The 19,948-nt window shown below is 38.4% G+C and overlaps 1 protein-coding gene across 2 annotated transcripts in view; it reads right to left on the bottom strand.

The window, feature by feature from the left end:
• Nucleotides 1-19,948, bottom strand: part of ZC3H6 (zinc finger CCCH-type containing 6) — a 36,126-nt gene that overhangs the window by 6,220 nt on the left and 9,958 nt on the right. For both annotated transcript variants that reach the window (XM_040554125.1, XM_040554126.1), the window contains exons 2-8: nucleotides 11,155-11,335; nucleotides 9,605-9,730; nucleotides 7,775-8,030; nucleotides 5,715-5,833; nucleotides 2,757-2,873; nucleotides 1,123-1,234; nucleotides 405-514 (exon numbers count right to left, since the gene is read on the bottom strand). In XM_040554125.1, coding sequence (XP_040410059.1) covers nucleotides 405-514; nucleotides 1,123-1,234; nucleotides 2,757-2,873; nucleotides 5,715-5,833; nucleotides 7,775-8,030; nucleotides 9,605-9,730; nucleotides 11,155-11,335 — 1,021 coding nt within the window. The remainder of the gene's footprint in view (nucleotides 1-404; nucleotides 515-1,122; nucleotides 1,235-2,756; nucleotides 2,874-5,714; nucleotides 5,834-7,774; nucleotides 8,031-9,604; nucleotides 9,731-11,154; nucleotides 11,336-19,948) is intronic.

The raw sequence follows: 19,948 nt of genomic DNA, 5'->3' as shown, positions 1-19,948 counted from the left end.
GTTGTGAATATCCTACTTAACACAAAGGTCAGAATTTCATGAATCATTCAGAGGAGGCAACTCATTCCTTTCTCCACCCTGAGTTCAGAAGTCAGATGATATCTAACTTCAAGACAACCAAAGCTATGCTTCTTGTTATGGAGCACATGGAGACTTCCACAGAAAGGGAGTCCAAAAGTCCATGGGCAGAAAAAGCTGTGAAAATGAGTGAGTCAGATATGACTGAAAAATAATGGATGGCAAGGGGAATTTGATGTATGGAACCGAGTCACAGACTTGCAGCGCTGAAGAGCAACAGGGAATTTTAGCGCCATTAGAGTTTAACACCAAAGCCCCATGGAGATTTCTAGCAGCACCCTCCATTCTTTTGGGGGAAACTCACGTTCAGACTACAAATTGCTCACCTTATCCAACAACTCTTTAGTTTCTGCAGTCAGGGGAGCATGAGAAAATTTGCACTTATCTCCTTGATAGCATTTTGCTCCTGTATGGTAAAACTTGCAAGGGAATTCATGTAAGCAAAATGTTAAGGATTCCTAACAACGGCTGATTGCTAGTTTGCACTGTTTGGCAAGTTTATTAAATTCAACTGTCAGCTACCCTTCAATTTTTCCCAAATACTTTATCTTTCCACAGCAGCATCTTAACAATTTTGAAAGCTAATAACCAACTTACCTCTTAGTTTCACTTAGCGTTCTACTAATAATTACATTACCGTAGCTTGAACATTATTTCTGACGAGATACTAAAACTGTGATTAAAAAGATCAGGGTACCAGTTCCAAATAAAAATAAAAATAAAATAAATAAATAAAAAGAACAAATCAGGGTTTAAAAAGTACATTGATATCAGGATTTTAAAAGGGTAAGGATAAAAGCATGTAACATGTTTTTTTTTATCTTCTAAGACATTAAACATCTTCCTAAACTAAACAAAACCAGTAATTTCATACATATTTTCTCCTCCTACTGGAGTAGAAAAATTATCTTCCTCTAGTAAATCCATACATACTTTTGTATAGTCTCTTAAGAAAAGACATAGCCACCCTTTAAACTCATTTACATGAATTAGGAGTAAATATCAACAGTCAGTTTGATTCAAGTTTTTTTTTTTTAAGGATATTGTGCAAGTAAATGCAGTTCTCTCCTTTGGTGCAGTAACCCTGTATGTAAAACTTGCAGATTTCCTTTTTCTTTTCTATCTCTGCATCATGATCAAATTTACACTGCTCTCCCTATAAGTAAGAAAAGAGGAGAAATACATTATCAACCTGAAATGCTGAGTAATTCCATTTTACGTTTAAAGAAAAGCATACTCCTTAGCTGAATTTAAACTTTTTATCATTACTAACACAGCATTATAAGTATGTTCCTATTAATAACGGGGTGGGGGTGGGGGGTGCAGGGGGCTTAGACATAGAAAAAGAATTCCTGAATTTAGGTTCAAAAGAATATATGCAATGGTTAAAGAAAACAAGCTGGTCTTATGGCACCAGTTCTCTTCTCTGTTTCTGCTTAGCAATCAACATTAAAAAGACATTTAAACAAATATTTAAATATTTTACATACAAACTATTGTGCACTTAATCAGAAAATTTGATTCTCTTTTAACATCATGTGGTAGAACCAAAAGAAGTCCAACAAAGTATTAAACTACTCCATGTAAGAAAAATGGAGTCCAATCAACATCAAGTTGTCAACCACGTCATGCTATACATCAGGATTTAGTTGCTGGAGAAGTTATTTTTCTACTTCCTTGTAAATATTCTCAGGAAAAATACATTAAATGCTCTTTCAACTACTGGTTTTACAACTGAAGGTGGCAGCAAATCCTCATCTTACATACTAAATATAACTAAGCATAACATACTAAAATATATAAAGCCAGCAAAAAATGCATTCCTTTCAATTTGCCCCCTTGGTTTAGGCAGAAAAGCACACTAATTTTCACCCTCACTTTCACCACCTGAAAAAGAAACAGAATGTTCTATCATGAAACACACAGAGGAACTGAATATAAATGGCGCACTCACTTATTTGAGAAGGATGGAGTTTTTCTCAAATGTATTTTCTAACTGACTGAACTATTCTGACATCAGAGGATTCAACTTCACAGCAGCATTAGCTTCAAAATGAAGCAACAGCAATTTTTTAATGCAATAACAGACTGTCTTACTAGGGCTTTTGCTTGCCAGCTGACTGCTCTGAATAGTATTCTCTTCCTTCTGTTGCCTTCCACTTGCTGGCTGAATGAAGATGACTTCAGTTCTTTGGTAGGGGAACTATTACTACAACCCCACTTTTTACTTTAGAGAGAGAAATAATTCAGCATAATTAAGCAATTCCTTCAATGTTTCAAAATTCTAGTACCATAAAACAGAGAAATGATCTAATACTTTCAGAAATCTTTGCCCATCTACAGATTCCACACGTAAGATTTGTTACAGATTTACATGACACATTGTCAGTCTAAGTTTATAATACTATCACAGAGGTTTTTACTGTAAATACACCAATTAGCAAACAACCATTTTTAATAGAATTGGTTATAATCGTAGAAGTGTAACAGAGAGAATATTTTTCCACAAAATTTTCTGTTGGCATTTATCTATAAATATGTCAAACATAAGAAGTAAAAACACTGTGTTTCAACCCGTCAGTTTTTCTTATATCAGCTAAGTAAAACAAAACAAAACAAAAATCTTCTCCCTTTCCTCACACCAAAGAAGTATACGGACAGACATGGTGCATATTTACCTTAATACATCTCCCTTCAAGGAAATATTTACAAATTTGTTTGCCTTTGTGTTCCACTGTATGCTGATTTATGAATTCCTGACTCATGTTAACCCATTTCTTCACTGGTTTGCCATCCTGTAAGGAAAATGAACATCCTGCTGATGCTTACTTATTAAGTGCAGCTGCAACAGTATTAGAGCATATTTAGTGCAGTAGTTACCCCCAAAATGTGATTAACTACACCACGATTAGGTTCTTAATATTATACCCACAGATCAAAATAAAGGTAAACACACACACTTATACATAAGAAAACTTAGCTGCTTTAATGCTATGTTTGCTATAAATGCAATCAAATCAGAAACTTCTCACACTACAACAGATGTTCTGTCCATTCAGTGAACTTATTTACCTCTCACATTTCATTTGGTAATACTCAAAGGCAGGGCTGGCTCACAGGCACGCAGTAAGCCCGCTCCCACCTCCCTGATTGAGGGCACCTCTGCACATGGGCTTTGGTAACTACCCCTGTGACGTGCCACCACCTCTGCAAGCCTTAATGTAAAATAACATTCAGTTGCAAAAGAGACCAAACAAAACATTTCCTAGTTTTTCCTTGAACTATGCAGTGCTAGCAGCTTGTTGGCCACCAGGAGTCAGCCTTTAAACCTCATCAGTCAGCTTGGTAAGCACATTGATTAATGGCTGAGCATTTTCACCCTACAGAGAGAGATGAGAAAGACAACACCCTGTTCCAGCACCAGGTACCCTGGCCAGAATGCCTCCCCCAGGGTCCACCTTTTTGTGGTTTTTCTGTTCTCTACCCAAACTGCACTGCACTTTGTGACAGAGCTGCTTCCCCATGTGATGAGTGGGGAGACTTGAGGCACGTGGGTAGGAATGGCAATTCACCAGTGCTTCTGGGAAGACAGCAGCAGAGGGGACTGAGCAGCAGCACTGGTGGTGCATGAGCTCTTGCTGCTGAGAAAATCCCGAACCATCAACCACCTCATCTTTGCATTTCCTTCACAAATCTACTTATCACCCCATGTTACCACCATGCGTGGTGTTCAGTTCAAATAAATTTATTTTCTGTTTTTACAATTTTAAAAAAATTGTACGTGAATATAGTAGTAATGCCTGTAGCAGAGTCAGAAGCTGAACAATCATCCAGATATCCAGGCTACCACCTCAGCTACAAAGCTATATTTAGTCTAACCTTCCCCTCTACCTGCTTCTCACGCGATTTTTATGCCTTATTTGCAATGATAGGTGGTCGCCTACTGATCTGCCAATAGAGGGCAATTAAGCTTTTCCAATTTCTGATTTCCACAGAAATGAACAGGGATCTGACTGCTGAGTAGGAACTTCTGAAATGGAATGGATGTGGTTCTTCACGACAATCAAACTGAAAACATGAGCATCAGCACACCCTGTGTCTGCACTCAGTTTGCTTGGCAAATTAAGCAATGTCACAAAACATTAACACTAAGAATGATTAGCGGATTTTATTGATGTTGAGAAGCAATGTCTTGAACATTGCTTCGAGCTAGGAACACCACTCCTGGATCAGTGGAGATTCCATCTCTACTCGGAACACATTAAATCCAGAGAAATCTCAGCTGCCCCAAACAAAGAAGTTCTGAATCCAGTACTTGATCCTCTTCAAGATTAATTCAAATACCAAATGAAAACAATGCCCCAAGCCTTTCTGAGAGCACTGAAAGCCAGTTACCATCCCACACCTCAAGCACTTGAAACAACAGCTCGAGGAAGGTTGAAATGCTCCAGTTGTGTCACTGAGAGTCCCAGGGACGCAGCTGCGTGGCAGAAGAATCTCATCAGTCACCCCACCACACAACTCGGCATCTGTGTGGCAGAATTCATAATTTCGCTGCAGCCAGGAGCCCAGCTTTTTGTTCTCTGTCTCCTAGCCCTGCTGGGGCCTGCCTGCAGCTGCCTCCTCGTCTCCACCCTTCCCCACAGCTTGGAGACAGAGCTGGATGACAGGGCATGTTCGGCAGCACCAGGAGGGAGGAGTCCTACGAACAAGCATCGTCCTAACAGATCAAACGGCTGCCCTTCACCCTACCACATACAGGGCAGGGAAAGGAAAATCTGATCTGGACCACCCAGGAGTCCCCGAGAGCTGGGCCATCTGCAGAGCACAGGGATAAATTACCATGGCTGAACTACGCATTACTGCATCAGCTAGAAGCCAGCCACATGCGTTCTTCAGTGCAGGAGGGAGGAGAGCCGCAGATATTTTAGGGAGATAGATAAACTACCATTGCCTCAGAATCTGATCTCAATGTGCTGTATACATTTAAATGGGATTTTGCTTAAATGATGTTTTTCAGCCATAGATGGATTTGATTCTTTAATCAGTAATTTTGTATTTTTTTTTTCATTTAGATAGTTGAAGATTGGTGTGACAAATTTATTAATACCGTGGCAATATCAAACACCAAGTTTTCTCTAATTCCTATAACAATAATTGGTAATTCCTGTAATAAATAATTACTAAACGAAAACCAAGGTCATATATATTTCCATTTCCACCATCATAGCTCTGGAAAGAAGCAGAATCCTTCATGATTCAGAAGAAAATTAGCAAAACATTTGAAGGCAGCCAGTTTCTCCACTGAAAAAACTGAGGTGAATTGGTAGTAGCAAAACGTCATCTTTTAGAAACAGTTAACATGGAAGCTCATATGCCGTTCAAAATCAAAGCTCACAAACCACTTCTGTTAGTTTTTCTTATTTCCAAGAAAAACAAGAAAACGATCTATTAGTTTAAGTTATCAACTGTACTTTGTACATCAAGTGCAGGAAAATTCTAGTAAGGGAACTGACTTTTATAGAGAAGAGAACAAAAAGTGAAAAAACATGTACTTTTAAATAGTCTTCTGTTAAAACGAGATGTCCAGTCATTTGAAACAACTGCATTAGAAATTCAACTTTAATTCCACATACCTCATGGAAGCCATCAGATCCTTTATTGCCTCTTCCCCTTCCACGATCTTTACGCTTCAATTTCTTCTGCATTCCACGCCCCCGACCAACATTGTAATTATTACCTCTTTGAGAAATACCTGAAAAACAGCAATGACCTTTTTAAATTACCTCAGAAAGTACAGACAGTTACCTAGCGACAACAAATGCAGACAAATATAAAGCTAAATATCTATCTTTTTGCAGTCTGAATTCCCAAATACTGTCTTGAATCATGACTTGGCAAGTAGAACTACACCAACCAGTTATAATTCTATGCAACTGCCTGCTCTTTGAAAAGCTCTTCAAATCAATAGCAGACTGATAAACTGAATATAAAATTAATCTCATTCAAAGCAGCTTCTCACAATTAGAAGTGCAAACACGTGACTTCTAACTAGCCCAAACACTTAAAATATTTGTGTGCTATTTGGGCACTTTCTGAACACAGAACTAACCAGTACAGTTGGCACCCAGGTGCACACATATGCATCACAACATCCAAGAAACTAGAGATCATAACCTAAGAAATATAACAGAACAACTTTGAATGCAATAATATTTAATGACAACTGTTTAGAAGCCTCAAGGCAGTACTTTTATAGCTATCAGCATGCCAGTAGTCATAGCCTCAACTAAAAACATGGAGACAGAGTATCCATCTGCTTTCTCATTAACTTAAAACCAAAGAAAAACAAAGCTCTGCAGACATCATCACATCTGCTTCAGGTGGCAGCCACCCCACAACAGCAAGGCTGATTCCAAGTGACTTGCAGACAGAGATCTTGAAGCAGCATTACCAAACAGCACATGAAAAACACTTTTGTCTCAGCTAAGTAGAGTCTAACAATCTTTTGCCAATTTATTTTGTTCTGAACCAAAATAGAACACAAAAGATCACCCCAGTAGTAAATGAAAGAAAGCTTACTAGCTTTGTGTAACACCGCATTTTCTTGAGAACTAGTCAGATAGTCATGTCATACAATACCCTGCTCAAATTTTGTGTGGCAGACAAACCTTTAGCCACAGTTAAAGGGAGACAATTTTGCAAACTGACTGAATCAACAGTTTCTGAAATATGAACTTTGATGCCAACCTTTTATCTCACAGAAAAAGCAAAGAGAATAAGTGAAGTATTTCTAGATGACAGATCAGGATACCTCTAAAAACGGTATGCACTGTCTCCCTTGTCTAACCTTCCACACCCTAAGACAACAGGTAGTAATATAAGAAGACGGGGGAAGTCAGAAGTCCCTTCGTAATACAGAAACCAGAGATGTAAGCTGGCTTAATGAGTTGCACTGCCAAGTTAAGGAAATGATCACACACCAAATGAAAGGTGCAAGCAAGAATGCTTGCATAACTAAGTTTATGTAACTAGGGCATGAAAAAAGGGCAGCAGGACTCTTTCAGAATACTTTTTCATCAAAATTTGTATAAGTCCATCTTTGAATGAAAGAAAAGTTGTGAAAATAAAAACAAAAGGATCTTAGCATACTTACAGGGCAAGCTGATAAATGTATTCAGGCACCTATCAAAATTTCTAGGTACTTTACATAATTTTATATACATCCATACACACACATACACACAAACACATGGCCTAAACTGGGTATTGGAATTCACCTAATACATACTCCTTCCCCTCCCCTGCATCAAGTCCCATTTCAGACTTTCATGAAATGCCCCAGAAAGACACTTTACAGCCCTATGATTCCTTAGTCAGTTACATAATCAAGAGCGTGTGGTGTTTTTTTTTTTTGTTTGTTTGTTTTTGGGAGGTAAGGTTTTATTTATTTATTTACTACATATACAATACCCAACATTCGATCTTTTCATCAATAAATGCAACAATGCAACCATATGATATTCTTCCTTCCCAATAAACAGCGTACCATTACGGATGAGAGGCTGCTACCTCACAAGAAAGCCACTGCTTGCAGCTCTCTTCATTCAGCTCTAAACACAAACATCCTGAAATGGTGCATGATACAACTGCTACTGTCATCCATTACTACAGCTAACAATTCAAATTATCTTACCTTTCTGGATCCCTTTCATCCCCTGTTTTTTCACTGGTTCTTTCGGAAATGGAGGTCCTAAATCACTACTGGAGGTCTCTTTAGCTTGCCTGTATTGTTTAAGCTGATCGGCAAAATCTTCATCTTTTTCTTCATCGTTATAATTACCAAAGTTTTCATCACTGTAATGACTATAGTCATCATACTCCTTACTTTTTACATTTTTTTTATGTTGCATTTTCTGTGAACTCATGTAATTTCCTGATACGTGTCCATGCTGTATGAAAGGGATTGTATTGTTTAGAAGCAACTCAATATTTCAAACACCACCCCTCCAAACTGCTCTACAAAACCAATTGTTTTTAGTCTTATTGTCATGCTGTCTACAGATCTGCATAAACAAGCATTAATAATAAACAATAAAAATCAGTTATTCAGTAGAAATTAATACGTTTCACTCTGAGTTCATCAAAATAGGGAAAAAAAAAGTGTTTTTTTTTTAAACAAAAGAACAGCATCAGGATTTATACTCCAGAAAGCTTCTCAGAGAGGCTGACAAAGAATTTTAATGTACGCAGTCCTAAGCATTCTAAGTACTACTTCTAGTCTGTAAAGATGTTCTTCTAAAAACATAAAGATGTTCTTCTAAAAAATAAATTACTGATTAGAACGTGTTCAAATCACATAAAAATATATTCAGATCCTTCACAGTTGAGCTTAGATCACATATATAAGAATGCATAGTGGAATTCCTATGTTTAGATAATTACTTTAACTATGTTACAATAGGCAACATAATACGCAAACAATTTTAAATATAAGACTTTCACACTTAGTTGGGAGACTTTGTACTGATACTGCATGTCAACAAGATTCTTTAATGCTTGTTTTGCTGAAATTTGAGAAGTTACTGGACATTTGTCAAGAAGCAAAGCTGATTAACTTGTGGAGTCTGCAACTGAGCTGCTTCTTGAAACTCAGGCTACTTCGGTGTACAGTGTTCAACAGTTTGAAGAGTATCCATTCAGGGAAAGTCAGCAGGACTGAAACAAGAATCCTATGTTTACATTAATAACAGAGTTCTCTCTTAGTAACAGCAGGCAGAATTAAAATTTAACTTGTTATATCCAATTTCTGAAAGGTTAATTAGAACTATGATTAAAATAAAATCTTTCCCTCATGATCTCCATATCCTGATAATCTTGGACACAGATGACGCAATCTGCCCTGTCTCTGACAGTCAGGATAAAATATTTCTTTTGACCCTTCCTAAGCCAGCACTGTCCCTTCTCCAGTTTCTGCAGACAAGATCTTCAGTTCACTAATAAATCAGGCTGGCTTAGAGGTTTCTGGAATGGTTTCAGGATAAAAGGAAAGTCTCCTCTCCTCCAAAGTAATACAGTTCCAACAAGCCTCTAACTACTCTATCTCACCTTTAGAGAATGGCATTCTATTTCACCCAGTGGTCTCAGTAGGGCTATTGAGCTGCACAGACTGAGAAAAGCCAGGACAAATTGAGCTATCAGAAAGCAGCAGCAACTCTAGATATTTAAAGGTGACTTTTCAAGAGCTGTTTCCTTAGTACTGTCTAAATCCGAGGTAGGCAATAGTAAAGATATCTTAATAATCACCTGATAGAAGAAAAATAGCATAAATCTTGTTTACAACACCTACACTCATGCTACAGATAACACTTTACATTTGGAAATCTACCCAAAGGAGATGAGAACTATACGTACTTCCTGAAATCTGTGAGAACAGGCTCTGTGATCAAGTCAACCTTCGAAAAACACATTTTTAAAATTGCACCCAAATAAATACATGGGAAATCAAGTTTAAAAAAATTACTACCTGACTGAATGAAGAATCATAATCTCTGTATGAAGAACTGCTACTCTTTTTATGTGATCTTTCTGTACGTTCAATATCAGAGTCATGGCTGTAGTCTGAACTGTCATCACTGGAAGGGGAGTTATGCTGGAGAAAAAAAGAAACAGAAGAAAATAGCTCTTTAAAATGCTGTTACATAATTTACTATGTAACTGGTTTGCTGCATGTGAACTTAAATAGACCCCTAGCCCAAAATATGGCAGTATTTTCTTAACTCTAACAAACCTCCACCTCTGGGGGGAGACCAAAGAACGCACAGTTTGATGACCCACTCTTTATCAGAGAAAGAGATTTGATCCAATGAGGCTTTTGAATGAAAACCTTGAGGGTTATCTGGTTACTCTAGGTTCTATCAGTTTCCCAAGGGTTTCTCTCTCTGAGACCTACTTCTTTGCAACATAGCAGAGATGCTGCTGGAAGGCTAAAAAATCTGGGAGCCATCTAGAAACTTGCATATGACTATAGAATAGATTGGCATCCCATCATTTTCTGCTGGGAGAAAACTCAACATTACTCCATTACAAGTGCATTTAGATGTATTGGTTTGTAGAAGATTTAGAGGGGAAACTAGCTGCATACAAATCAATTGTAATTCTTCCGCTCCCCTTCTCAAAACCATACCAGAACACTATAGTTCCGTGATTTGTAGAAAATGGCAATCAAGTTTAATTTTTTAGGTGAAAATTTTGTGAATCTCTTGCATTTACTTAAGAGTCAACTAAAATACGTTCTATGCATTATCTTAAGGTTAAGTGTACTGAAGAATTCACTCAACTGGCATGAAATCTTTTCTTTCCATAAGTATGCTAAGAAACTGAACAAATGAAATTGAGAAATTTACATTATGCTTGTTATTGTAAAGAAATTCTCACTCCCTGTGGTTCGGCTGCCATCACCTTTGGTAGTGGCCAGTGCTTACGTCATATTGCTGCTTAAGATATAAACAATTTCAGAAGTGGTTTAACACTTTGGTCTTTTATGTCAGAACTACCACAACCACTGACAATGTCAAACTGCAAAATGCTCCCAAATGTGAGTGTTTTGTAAACTGCAATTAAGAGAAATGTTGAAATAAATAAGCATCCAATGAAAACGTGTATCACAAATAACATAGTTAAACCCACAATCTGATTATGCATTTCTTTTAAAGACAAGCTGATGAAAACCAAGTTTATGAAATACACTTAGTCAAAGCTAACAAGTAAGTTTCTAAATTATCATTTGAAATGTGCTACAACTGGATTACTTAATGATTTATGACCTCTTACTCCACACAAACTATTGCTGAAATACATGAATATGCACTGCCACATGTCAAGGTCTACTTAAATTCTGTAATGCTGAAATGCATTGATAAGATAGGAAACTCAAAAAATGCACTCAAGTCCAAAAACTGCCTAAACAGTAATAATACCGTTTTTAGACGTCTCTCATTTCCTGGATTCTTGTCTAAATCTGGAAACCTGGAACTAAAATAAGCACTTTCAATACTCTGGTTTGCGTTTTCTAACCTTATGCTTATCCCGTCTTCTCCTTTTTGACTTTTTCTTTTCTTTTTCTTTTTTGCGTTTCTTCCGTGATTTTCTATGTCCTTTCTCATTTTTCTGTTTATCATCACCTTTTGAACCATGTTCTTTCACATCTTCATAAGCTGCATCATCTATTTCACCATCTTCAAGCTCCCCATCTTCTCTGTAGGAGGAAAAAATATCAATACAATAAAATTACATAATATTATCTCTCTTGTCTGTCCAACAGCACAATAAAAACAAAGCCACCCAATATTTCTTTCCACCAGTTACATTTTCATACACAAGCATATGCATATTATAATATACATAACACCCCAAAAACTACTAGGATTTTCTTGTGTAGAAAAATGGAATAAAAGTCATTACACGCACTTGAATTGTACTGCAAAATAAAATAAAATTAATAATAATAATAAAACTATGGTGTGTTTTTTGCTTTGTTTTACTTCTCAGAACAAACACCTTCCCTTCTTCCATAATTTCCTCCAACACAGTTAAAAACACAGCTTCAATATATCGCCCACTGCTGCACTTAAACCCATTTCAAACTGAAAACATAGTTTGACCATTTCTAGAAATACTTAACTACAATGCTATTACTTCTCTTTATGTTGCCGTACTTGCAGAACAGATATGGTCAAATGTAAAGGCAATTAAAACTCTCTGAAAACCATACAGTTAGGAATAGCAGTGAGAAAAACAAGCAGTTGGGCACTGCAGGAAAAACAATGCACTGTCCTATGCACACCTTTCCTTCAACAAACTGTTTCCTGGAACTTCAGATGGGTCTGTGCTAATTAGTGTGCAATGGCCAATGGCCTGAGCAGTTCCAAAAAGGAAAATTACTTTGGTGGTTAAACTGAATCTTTAAAATAAATTAATGGTAGTGGATGACAAGAAGGGAACAGTTAACATTTGAAGTCAATTTGCTGGAATCTAAACACACAGATTATGCTATTTTTCTAAGATGCCTGGTTTTTGTTTGCTTGTTTTTCCAAATTTCTAGCCCTGACTTCTGTAGGGGTTCTTTTCACACAGCACAGCAATAACTGATACAATAATCATTGTAGATGGAACCATAACTTGCGCAGATGAACATGACAGTGTCAAAAGTCTTTACATTGGAATTAACACCAAAGGATGATTCAAAAACAAACATATAAATATTAACACAAGGTGCGTCACTTCAAGTGCTTGCTGACTAAATAAGAGAAAGGTTAGTGCTCATCTCTACCTGTATGGGGGGGGGGGGGGGGGGGGGGGGGAATCTATATATATGATTACATAAGCCTTTAATAACAACCCTGAAAATATTTTGCCATAAAAGAAATACATCCAACAAAACACTAGCTAACCTCTGCCCAATCCCTATTTCTAGCCTATTTTGTGAGACTGCTGAAGCAATCCCAATCCCCCTTCTGTTATTTGCTGGGTTTTGGTTGTGGAAGAATACAGTACTTTCAAACTTACGTAACTGGCTCCATATAACTCTTTCTACATTACTTTCCTCTGCGTCAGGAATTCAGACTTCGTAGACATCACAGAACCTTACACAAACACAACACTGTATTTTTACATGGAGACTACTTGAAAATGGTGTGAAGCCCTATTATGCCTGAAACCGTCACCCTGTGAAAGTACCACATTCAGCGGGTACTTAACAGAAAAGCTGCCGGGTGGGGGCAGCAAGGGGAGAAGCCCACAGATACTACAAAACCATATACAAGTTCAAAATAGGAAATTCAGGTTTTTGTCACAAATCCCTACCCTGTAAAGAGAATCCTCATTTACTAGTAAACAGACATCATAAATCTTGAAGCGGGCACTGCCAACAACAGCTGGCAAAACCAGCTGTGAAATCAACACAGTGAAAAAGGTAGTTGAATAAATCTATGTATTGTTTTGCTTTTTTCTAACTTGTATTTCTTACTATGGAGGATCACTTGGTGGTCCTAAAACTACTCTTGCATATACTATTCTTTGCTGCCGGTGGGTAACTCTGCTCCTCTCTGCCAACACATACAGACTATCACTGCTGTATGCTTTGATTCGAGACTACTATTCTTTCATCTTTATACAAAACAGTAAAAAAAAAAAAAAAAAAAAGCTTAGTATGACATTTAGACAAACAATGTAGTATATTTAGTATCAACCAAATTACTTACAAAATGATGAACTACTGTGAAAACCCTGAGATTGATGGAAATTGTCTGGGAAGTAATTTGTTATTTGGAATGCAAATATCTGCTGATCTGGACCATTGAGGAAGATGGTACAGAGTAAAATGCAGTTTTTAATGAAGAAAGAAAAAAATTAAGACAATTAAAACAATCTTCCACTTGATGGAGAGAGTGTTAAAACGGTAATATTCCTTGTGTACTGTTAGTCTGGAAGAGTCAAAGGCTTTATCTTGCATGAAACAGGAATGCAACAATGTCTGTTAATAAAGCTTTGAAGTTTTTGCCTAGTCAATGACGCCGAGTTCCTTGCAAAATATCTTCTGATGTCCCTGGAAATGCAGTAGTGGGAGGCAGGGAAGACAAGTGAACCCAGAGTCACATTAAACCGGTTGTGATCTATGCCTCTATATATTTCAAACAACTGAGAAACTGGGCATCAGAGGCTTTCAAAGCCTTTTGTACCTAAGGAACAATGTAGCCAGCCCTCCTCATCTCTGATCTGCTCACATCTCTGTTATGCAGCAGCTCAGAACACTTACATTAAAATCGCATACATACTTTTTTTTTTTCCTAAAGCACAGAGTTTAAGCAGAAAACTGTTCTACATCTGTGTCCACATTCTGGACTCCGGCACTGCAGCATGTTTAAAAGGAGCAACTGAAAAATCAGCTCTTTATTGCGATGCGTTCTGACTTGCTACCATAAACACATACTGAAAATGCATTACAGGATTTAAAAAAAAATCATCCATCACAATTGCACTGGGATGTCTCTCAGTACAACAGCCAAGAAAAACTACTAGAATTATTAGATTAACAGCTTCATAAACAGAAGATTGAAGATTTCATACCAAGGCTTAATCTTTGTTAAGGACAAGGTTGTCTATAAGCAGTAACAAAAGATCATAAAGCGCAGAGAGATGCACAGTGCTCCAACCTTTCGGTATGCATCTGCTGAGGATTACTTCTGGTATCTGAATGGAATCTGGACTTGACAACAAAAAACTTAAAGCTGTAGAAATTTGGTCTCTTGGAGTAGGAAGAAGTGACAAAGCATTACGAAGACCTCAGATACAACAGACTCGTAAGCCTGGCAAAGCTGTAACTTGTCAGGCCCTGTGGCATTTGCATAAAGATCTGCCTTCCTGAAACAGAAGGAACTTAAAGTCAAGATGTGAACACAGCTATCATCGGAAAACGATGACATTCACTTTATGTGCTGTGCCTTGCTGCTGTGAAAGGAAAGACGGGCCCAGGCCTCGTTGCTCTCACTTGCAAATAGAGCTAGATGAAAAAGGAAAATGATTTGGCATACAAACCAAAAGGCACCTAAACTAAACCCATTTTGATTGCAGTCTGCCTGGGGTAGCTACCTAACAGGATTTATGATCCATCACGTCTGATGCTCCTTGCTCTGGAACGATCCTGAGGGACCATGATTGAAACAACGTGCTTCTGCTCGACAGTTGGTTCTGGTGTAAGAGAAAGCAGCAGCAGAAATTAAATGAAAGCAGGGCCCAGAGATATTTCTGCTAACCTTAGGCCAATAGCACTTTAAAATCACTTTGTATCTATTAAGAAAAAATAAATTAGCAGTGGTTTTATACGTATAAAACATGTATGCACCAGCCACTGCTGACCTAGAAACACGCAAGCCTGGCCATTCTGAAACCAGAATGGCAATACTCCAGTACACTGATCCTGAAGGCAAGAGAAAGTCTTCCAAAGAGGCCCACGAAACAAATTATGAATTGTTGTTGGTCCAGTAGTATGATGTAAATACTAAACAGTTGCATTTGAGCTACACCAATTTGAATAATGTTAGAGCAGCAAGAATAAATCCACATTAGACAAGCCACAGTAACACTTAACGATAGAGAAAAGAATTTAAAATTCCCCTTAAATTGAAATTACATAACTACAATAAGACCAGATGGGGAGAATAAATAGGAGAAATTTACTGAGAGGGAAGATCTCCCTCTCTTTTAAGCTGAAGTCTCAAGTTCAGATTCCTCTCTTTTAGGAATGAAACCAGCATCTGGTCTTTCCATCTGCCTCGTCACATTGACCCCCTTGCATAAATAGATGGATAAATAAATAGATAAAAAAATGAAAATACACAGTGGTTACGAACTTAGAAGCAAGCCATAGTACTGATTTTTGTAAGCTGAGTAAATGGATGCGCTAGGGAGAAGAAATGGGAAAAAGAACAAAGAAAACACATGCAGTTATTGGCTCACACAATCCCATAAAGGCCCTGAAAAAAAGGAAGGCAATCTATTTGGGGTGGCTCCCTGCTCACCCGTACCTCCCAGCGGGCCCTGCAGTCTATGCCGTGCTCTCCTAGCACCTGGGGCCAGCCCGCTGCACCACACCAAGGCCAGGGACAATACATTGGAATATCTGTCCCAAGCATAAAACAAATCCTGTTTTCAAACACCACAAAGTCCGTTATCCCAGGCATTCCCTGACAAGTTCGGAAGTACATCATTTAATAACCCATGAAAGTATTTATTAGTCAGGTATATCCTGGAGAGATGTGACAAACTGTGCATAACTGAAATGCAAATATTTATGAAACACCTGCCACTACTAGGAAAAAAAAAAAACAGTCTTTCCTATTTTGACAAAGTGAGCTAAACTCACTTGGTCAAGGACATCTACTCAATTAAAATATCTTCTTCAGTAAAACAGCTACTGAAAATGCTCTCTGGGAAATAAGGCATTTGCCACTTTCCAGTTCCTCTGGGAACTGCCATCATATATTTACACTTCTGGGATGCATGCACGACTCAAATATCTTTCTAGGAAAAACAACTGTGCAGAATCTCAGGAATACTATCCTTTGGATTGTATTTCAGAGGTATGGTTACAAAAGTTGTTCTCTACTCCCGAAATGCCTAAATTATCTCCCCAAAATCCTAAAATTTTCCAAGGACTGAACTTCAAGAATGTTAAAAAAAAATAAAATCACTGGATAAATATAATTTGAAAAGATACTGGCCTAAAACATATTTCCAGGAAATGATTTAATTCTTCTTCAGAGAAAGCTTGAAGGAAGCTATAGGGCAGAAACTACCTTCGGTTTAGGCTTCCTTTTTCATTGAAAATCCAAACTGAAGCTAGACACTAGAAAGTGAGTGCAGAACCTCCCCCCTTCAGAAGTTCTCTTCCTACACGTGTTCCACGGACTTGGCTACAGCAAACAGCTTTGGGAAGGGCTTTCAGTGATGTGAAGCAAGACTACCTCCTTTTCCACTACTAAGTAATAAAAGTCAACAAACAGATGTCATCTGGAAAACACATAGCTAGTAGACGATTTTCTAGGAAACGGGTCCTAGCTTTATGCTGTTTTCCCTTTGGCAGATAACTACAGTCACACCACTGATGTAACCAGAGACAATATCAACTTCTGTTTTGCACAGTACAGTGCTTGCTTACAGAATATTCTGGATTTACACAACATCTTAGAATGCTTCTATTATTGCTGGAGACATCTGACATAAAACCAAAATTTTCTTAATGTAGAAAAGCAAAGAACTGTCATCTTATCTTCTTTCTTTTTCAAGATTTTATTTCTCTTTCAACTACCCTACCCCACAGAACAATACAACAGAGAAAGATCGTTCACTGAAATAATGCCAACACACTGTGGGGGAAACAGTTTAGGGTGCAATTCCTACACATTGCATACCTTAGGAGTCACAAAGACAGCCTGTACATTGAGGGAATACACACTGGCATTTTATTTATTTTTTAAAACTTCTGCCATGTGTTACTTTCCTGGATTCTATACTTATATTTGCGAAGGCTGAGCTAAACCTGACACATCTTTTGTCTCTTTATCTGATATTCCTCTAGATTCCCTAGGGAAAGAAAAATATCAGAGCAAAGAAGGATTTTGCAGGGAAGCTATGAGAACGTCATGCTTAGCTAGATTCCACACATATTACTGCAAACTGAATAGGCAGTGTGTATGTGTTTTTCACAATGCAGACATGCATTAAAAACAGCAGGATTCCCAAGCTGTTTGATACTGCCCCTACACACATTTGGAAGCTGCAAGACAAAGCGTTAATAAAAAGCAACAGGTAACACAGATTCTCCTCATGAGTTCCCACAAAGGACACCTGGAATACAGGATCCAACTTGTAAGGGCATGGAAAAACTACAGCTCTCCCCTAGTGAAAGTATACCACCTTAAAAGGGGACACCAATTATTTTTGTATTCCTTATGCTGTGAACCCTCCCGAGCACTGAAGCCTTACTTGGGAAGAAGCACGCTTGGGAAGAAACGTCCCACAAGGTGGCCTACCCCAAGGTGAGGCAGCCATTCACTGCTGCCCCCAGCAGGCCTCGCAGCCGGGCGTTTCCTACTGCAATTTAAGTCCTTCTGGAAGGGAAACAAAAGCGACTTCCTGAAATACCCAGTGTAAGTGACTGGGAGGTTGTTTGGCTACCATAGCATCACCTACTGGAACTTCCTCACAAGGAGCCCTGGAGAAGCTTAGTGATTAAACCACATTGCCAAATGGTACTGCTATTTCCTCCTAAGCCACGGGACAGCAAAGGCAGTCTTGCTGTCCAAAACACAGGCAATGCAAAACTAACATCACGAGCTAAACAAAGCCTGTCCGAAGGCAGCACTCTGGCACTGATCCTGTCCTACGAGCCCTGCACAACAAAACTTGGTTCATCTCCAAAGGCCGGGGAAAGAACTAAACTTGCTGATGGATCACTCCCTCTTCCATGATCCCTGGACACTTGGAACTTGATGGATATGTGGAATAAACCTATAAAGCATTTCCACTGCCCCAAGTGTATTTCTAGCACATCTCCAAAATGGATTAGAGAGGCACAGAAGCCAAGTAATTTTTAGAGGAGAATCAGCCTGGTAAAATCACTGAAAGACCAGTTAGACGATTCTTTGGTTACGGAAAACAGAAATCCACACGTAAAGTAACCCACCACCACTCCAGTACTTCCAGGGTAACACCTAACATTCAAACTTGGCTTTAACTTACCTTTCTTGCCCTTACCCCCCTCAGTTTTACAAACAGCATCCTCTGTCTTCAAAGATTTATGACTCAAGCTCCTGAAGCCCAAGATACACAAAACTAGCTGCATCTTCTCAGTATGCTAACGATTGGAGCTCTGAAGTATTTTGAGGAAACTGGAAGTTGTTTTTTTCCCCTCTTGGGACTGTTTTTTCAATCCTCCCAATGCAATTACTTGGCATACATGCAAATACAGCAGGTGCCATGTGAGAATCTAAAGAATGCTACTGTATGCTTTAAGAACTTACAGGAACAACATCATACAACCAAAATGGGAAACTTTATCATCAAACATTGTTTTCTGTTAAGTTCATTTCTGGTAGGTTTAATTCATAGCTGAGGAAAGGTCTCATTTAGAAATTTAGTTTTGTTTTACAATGTGATGCCCTTGACTTTGCTTATTAGAATAAGCCTTAAAGAGAACATTAATAACCAAGAATTTCCAAAAGCATTACCAACACTAGAAAAAGTATATAGAACAAAAAAGTGAAAGTTGCAAACCTCTCCCTTTTACTTCCTGTACACAGAGAATTGCTGTAGAGAAAGGACCCAGTAACAAGACTCCAAACATTACCAATGATCAGAACTCCAGCACATTAAGCAGTAAATTATTTTTAAGCAGCTACTAATTTCTGGTGACAACTGGATTTTACTGTCCAAATATATATATGTACACACAAGTCTATTTCTTCCTAAAATGAGTGCATTGTGAAACCTTCACCTCTTCTTCCTGCAATTATAGTTCTAAAAGAGATAGGGTATCATAAAACATCCAGGATGTCCAAAATCTCATCTTCTCACGTAGGAACAGCATATTAACAGCCCTCAGTTCACAGGAGCTGGTAACAGCGACGTGCACCTATGCTGCTGACCTCTGCAATAAGGCCATATGATGCAAGAGAGAGACAACACAGGTGTTTTTGGCACTGGTCAGGAGCCATTTAGTGAAGTGACACACCCCTCACAGAGGTGACTGCACAGACCCGTGGCTCGCCACATCTCACATCCATGCGCGCACTCTCTCCTGCCCGCTGCCACGCGATCAACCTGCAGCACCCTCACAGCTAACATGGTGCTGTCAGAAAATCCCCACGAGCACAAGAACTCAGCTGCATTCCATGGCACAAAAGTTACATGTCTCAAGTAATGTCTATTAGAGGTCTAAAATTTATCACATGAATTTGCCCTAGCAATCAGCTACGCTAGTTTTTATGAATGAGTAAGGGAAGAACTACAAAAAGCAGAAGATGTTCTTGCAGTCAGCCAGCCAGTGACCAGTGACAACTGATGCTGGCCTTTTCCACAGCGTTACGCTGGTTACTTACAGCAGCCTGCAGTTGTCCTTTAAGTTTGACCACTCTGCAAATGCACAGCTATTTTAATCTACAGCTAGGAAGTGAAATCGTTATTGAGAAAAGTTACAGAGCAGATTGCTTGGGTTTTTAATCTTTTATCCCTAGGCTGGCTTTGACAGATAGCATGTTCCCATACAATGGGGGAAACGCAGGAGGCAGAAGACAAAAGCCAGGTTCCTGCG

This window comes from Cygnus olor, chromosome 3 (assembly GCF_009769625.2).
Source record: "Cygnus olor isolate bCygOlo1 chromosome 3, bCygOlo1.pri.v2, whole genome shotgun sequence".
Classification (NCBI taxonomy): Eukaryota; Metazoa; Chordata; class Aves; order Anseriformes; family Anatidae; genus Cygnus; species Cygnus olor.
Note: the sequence above shows the minus strand (reverse complement) of the source record. Positions and strands in the feature narration are given on the sequence as shown.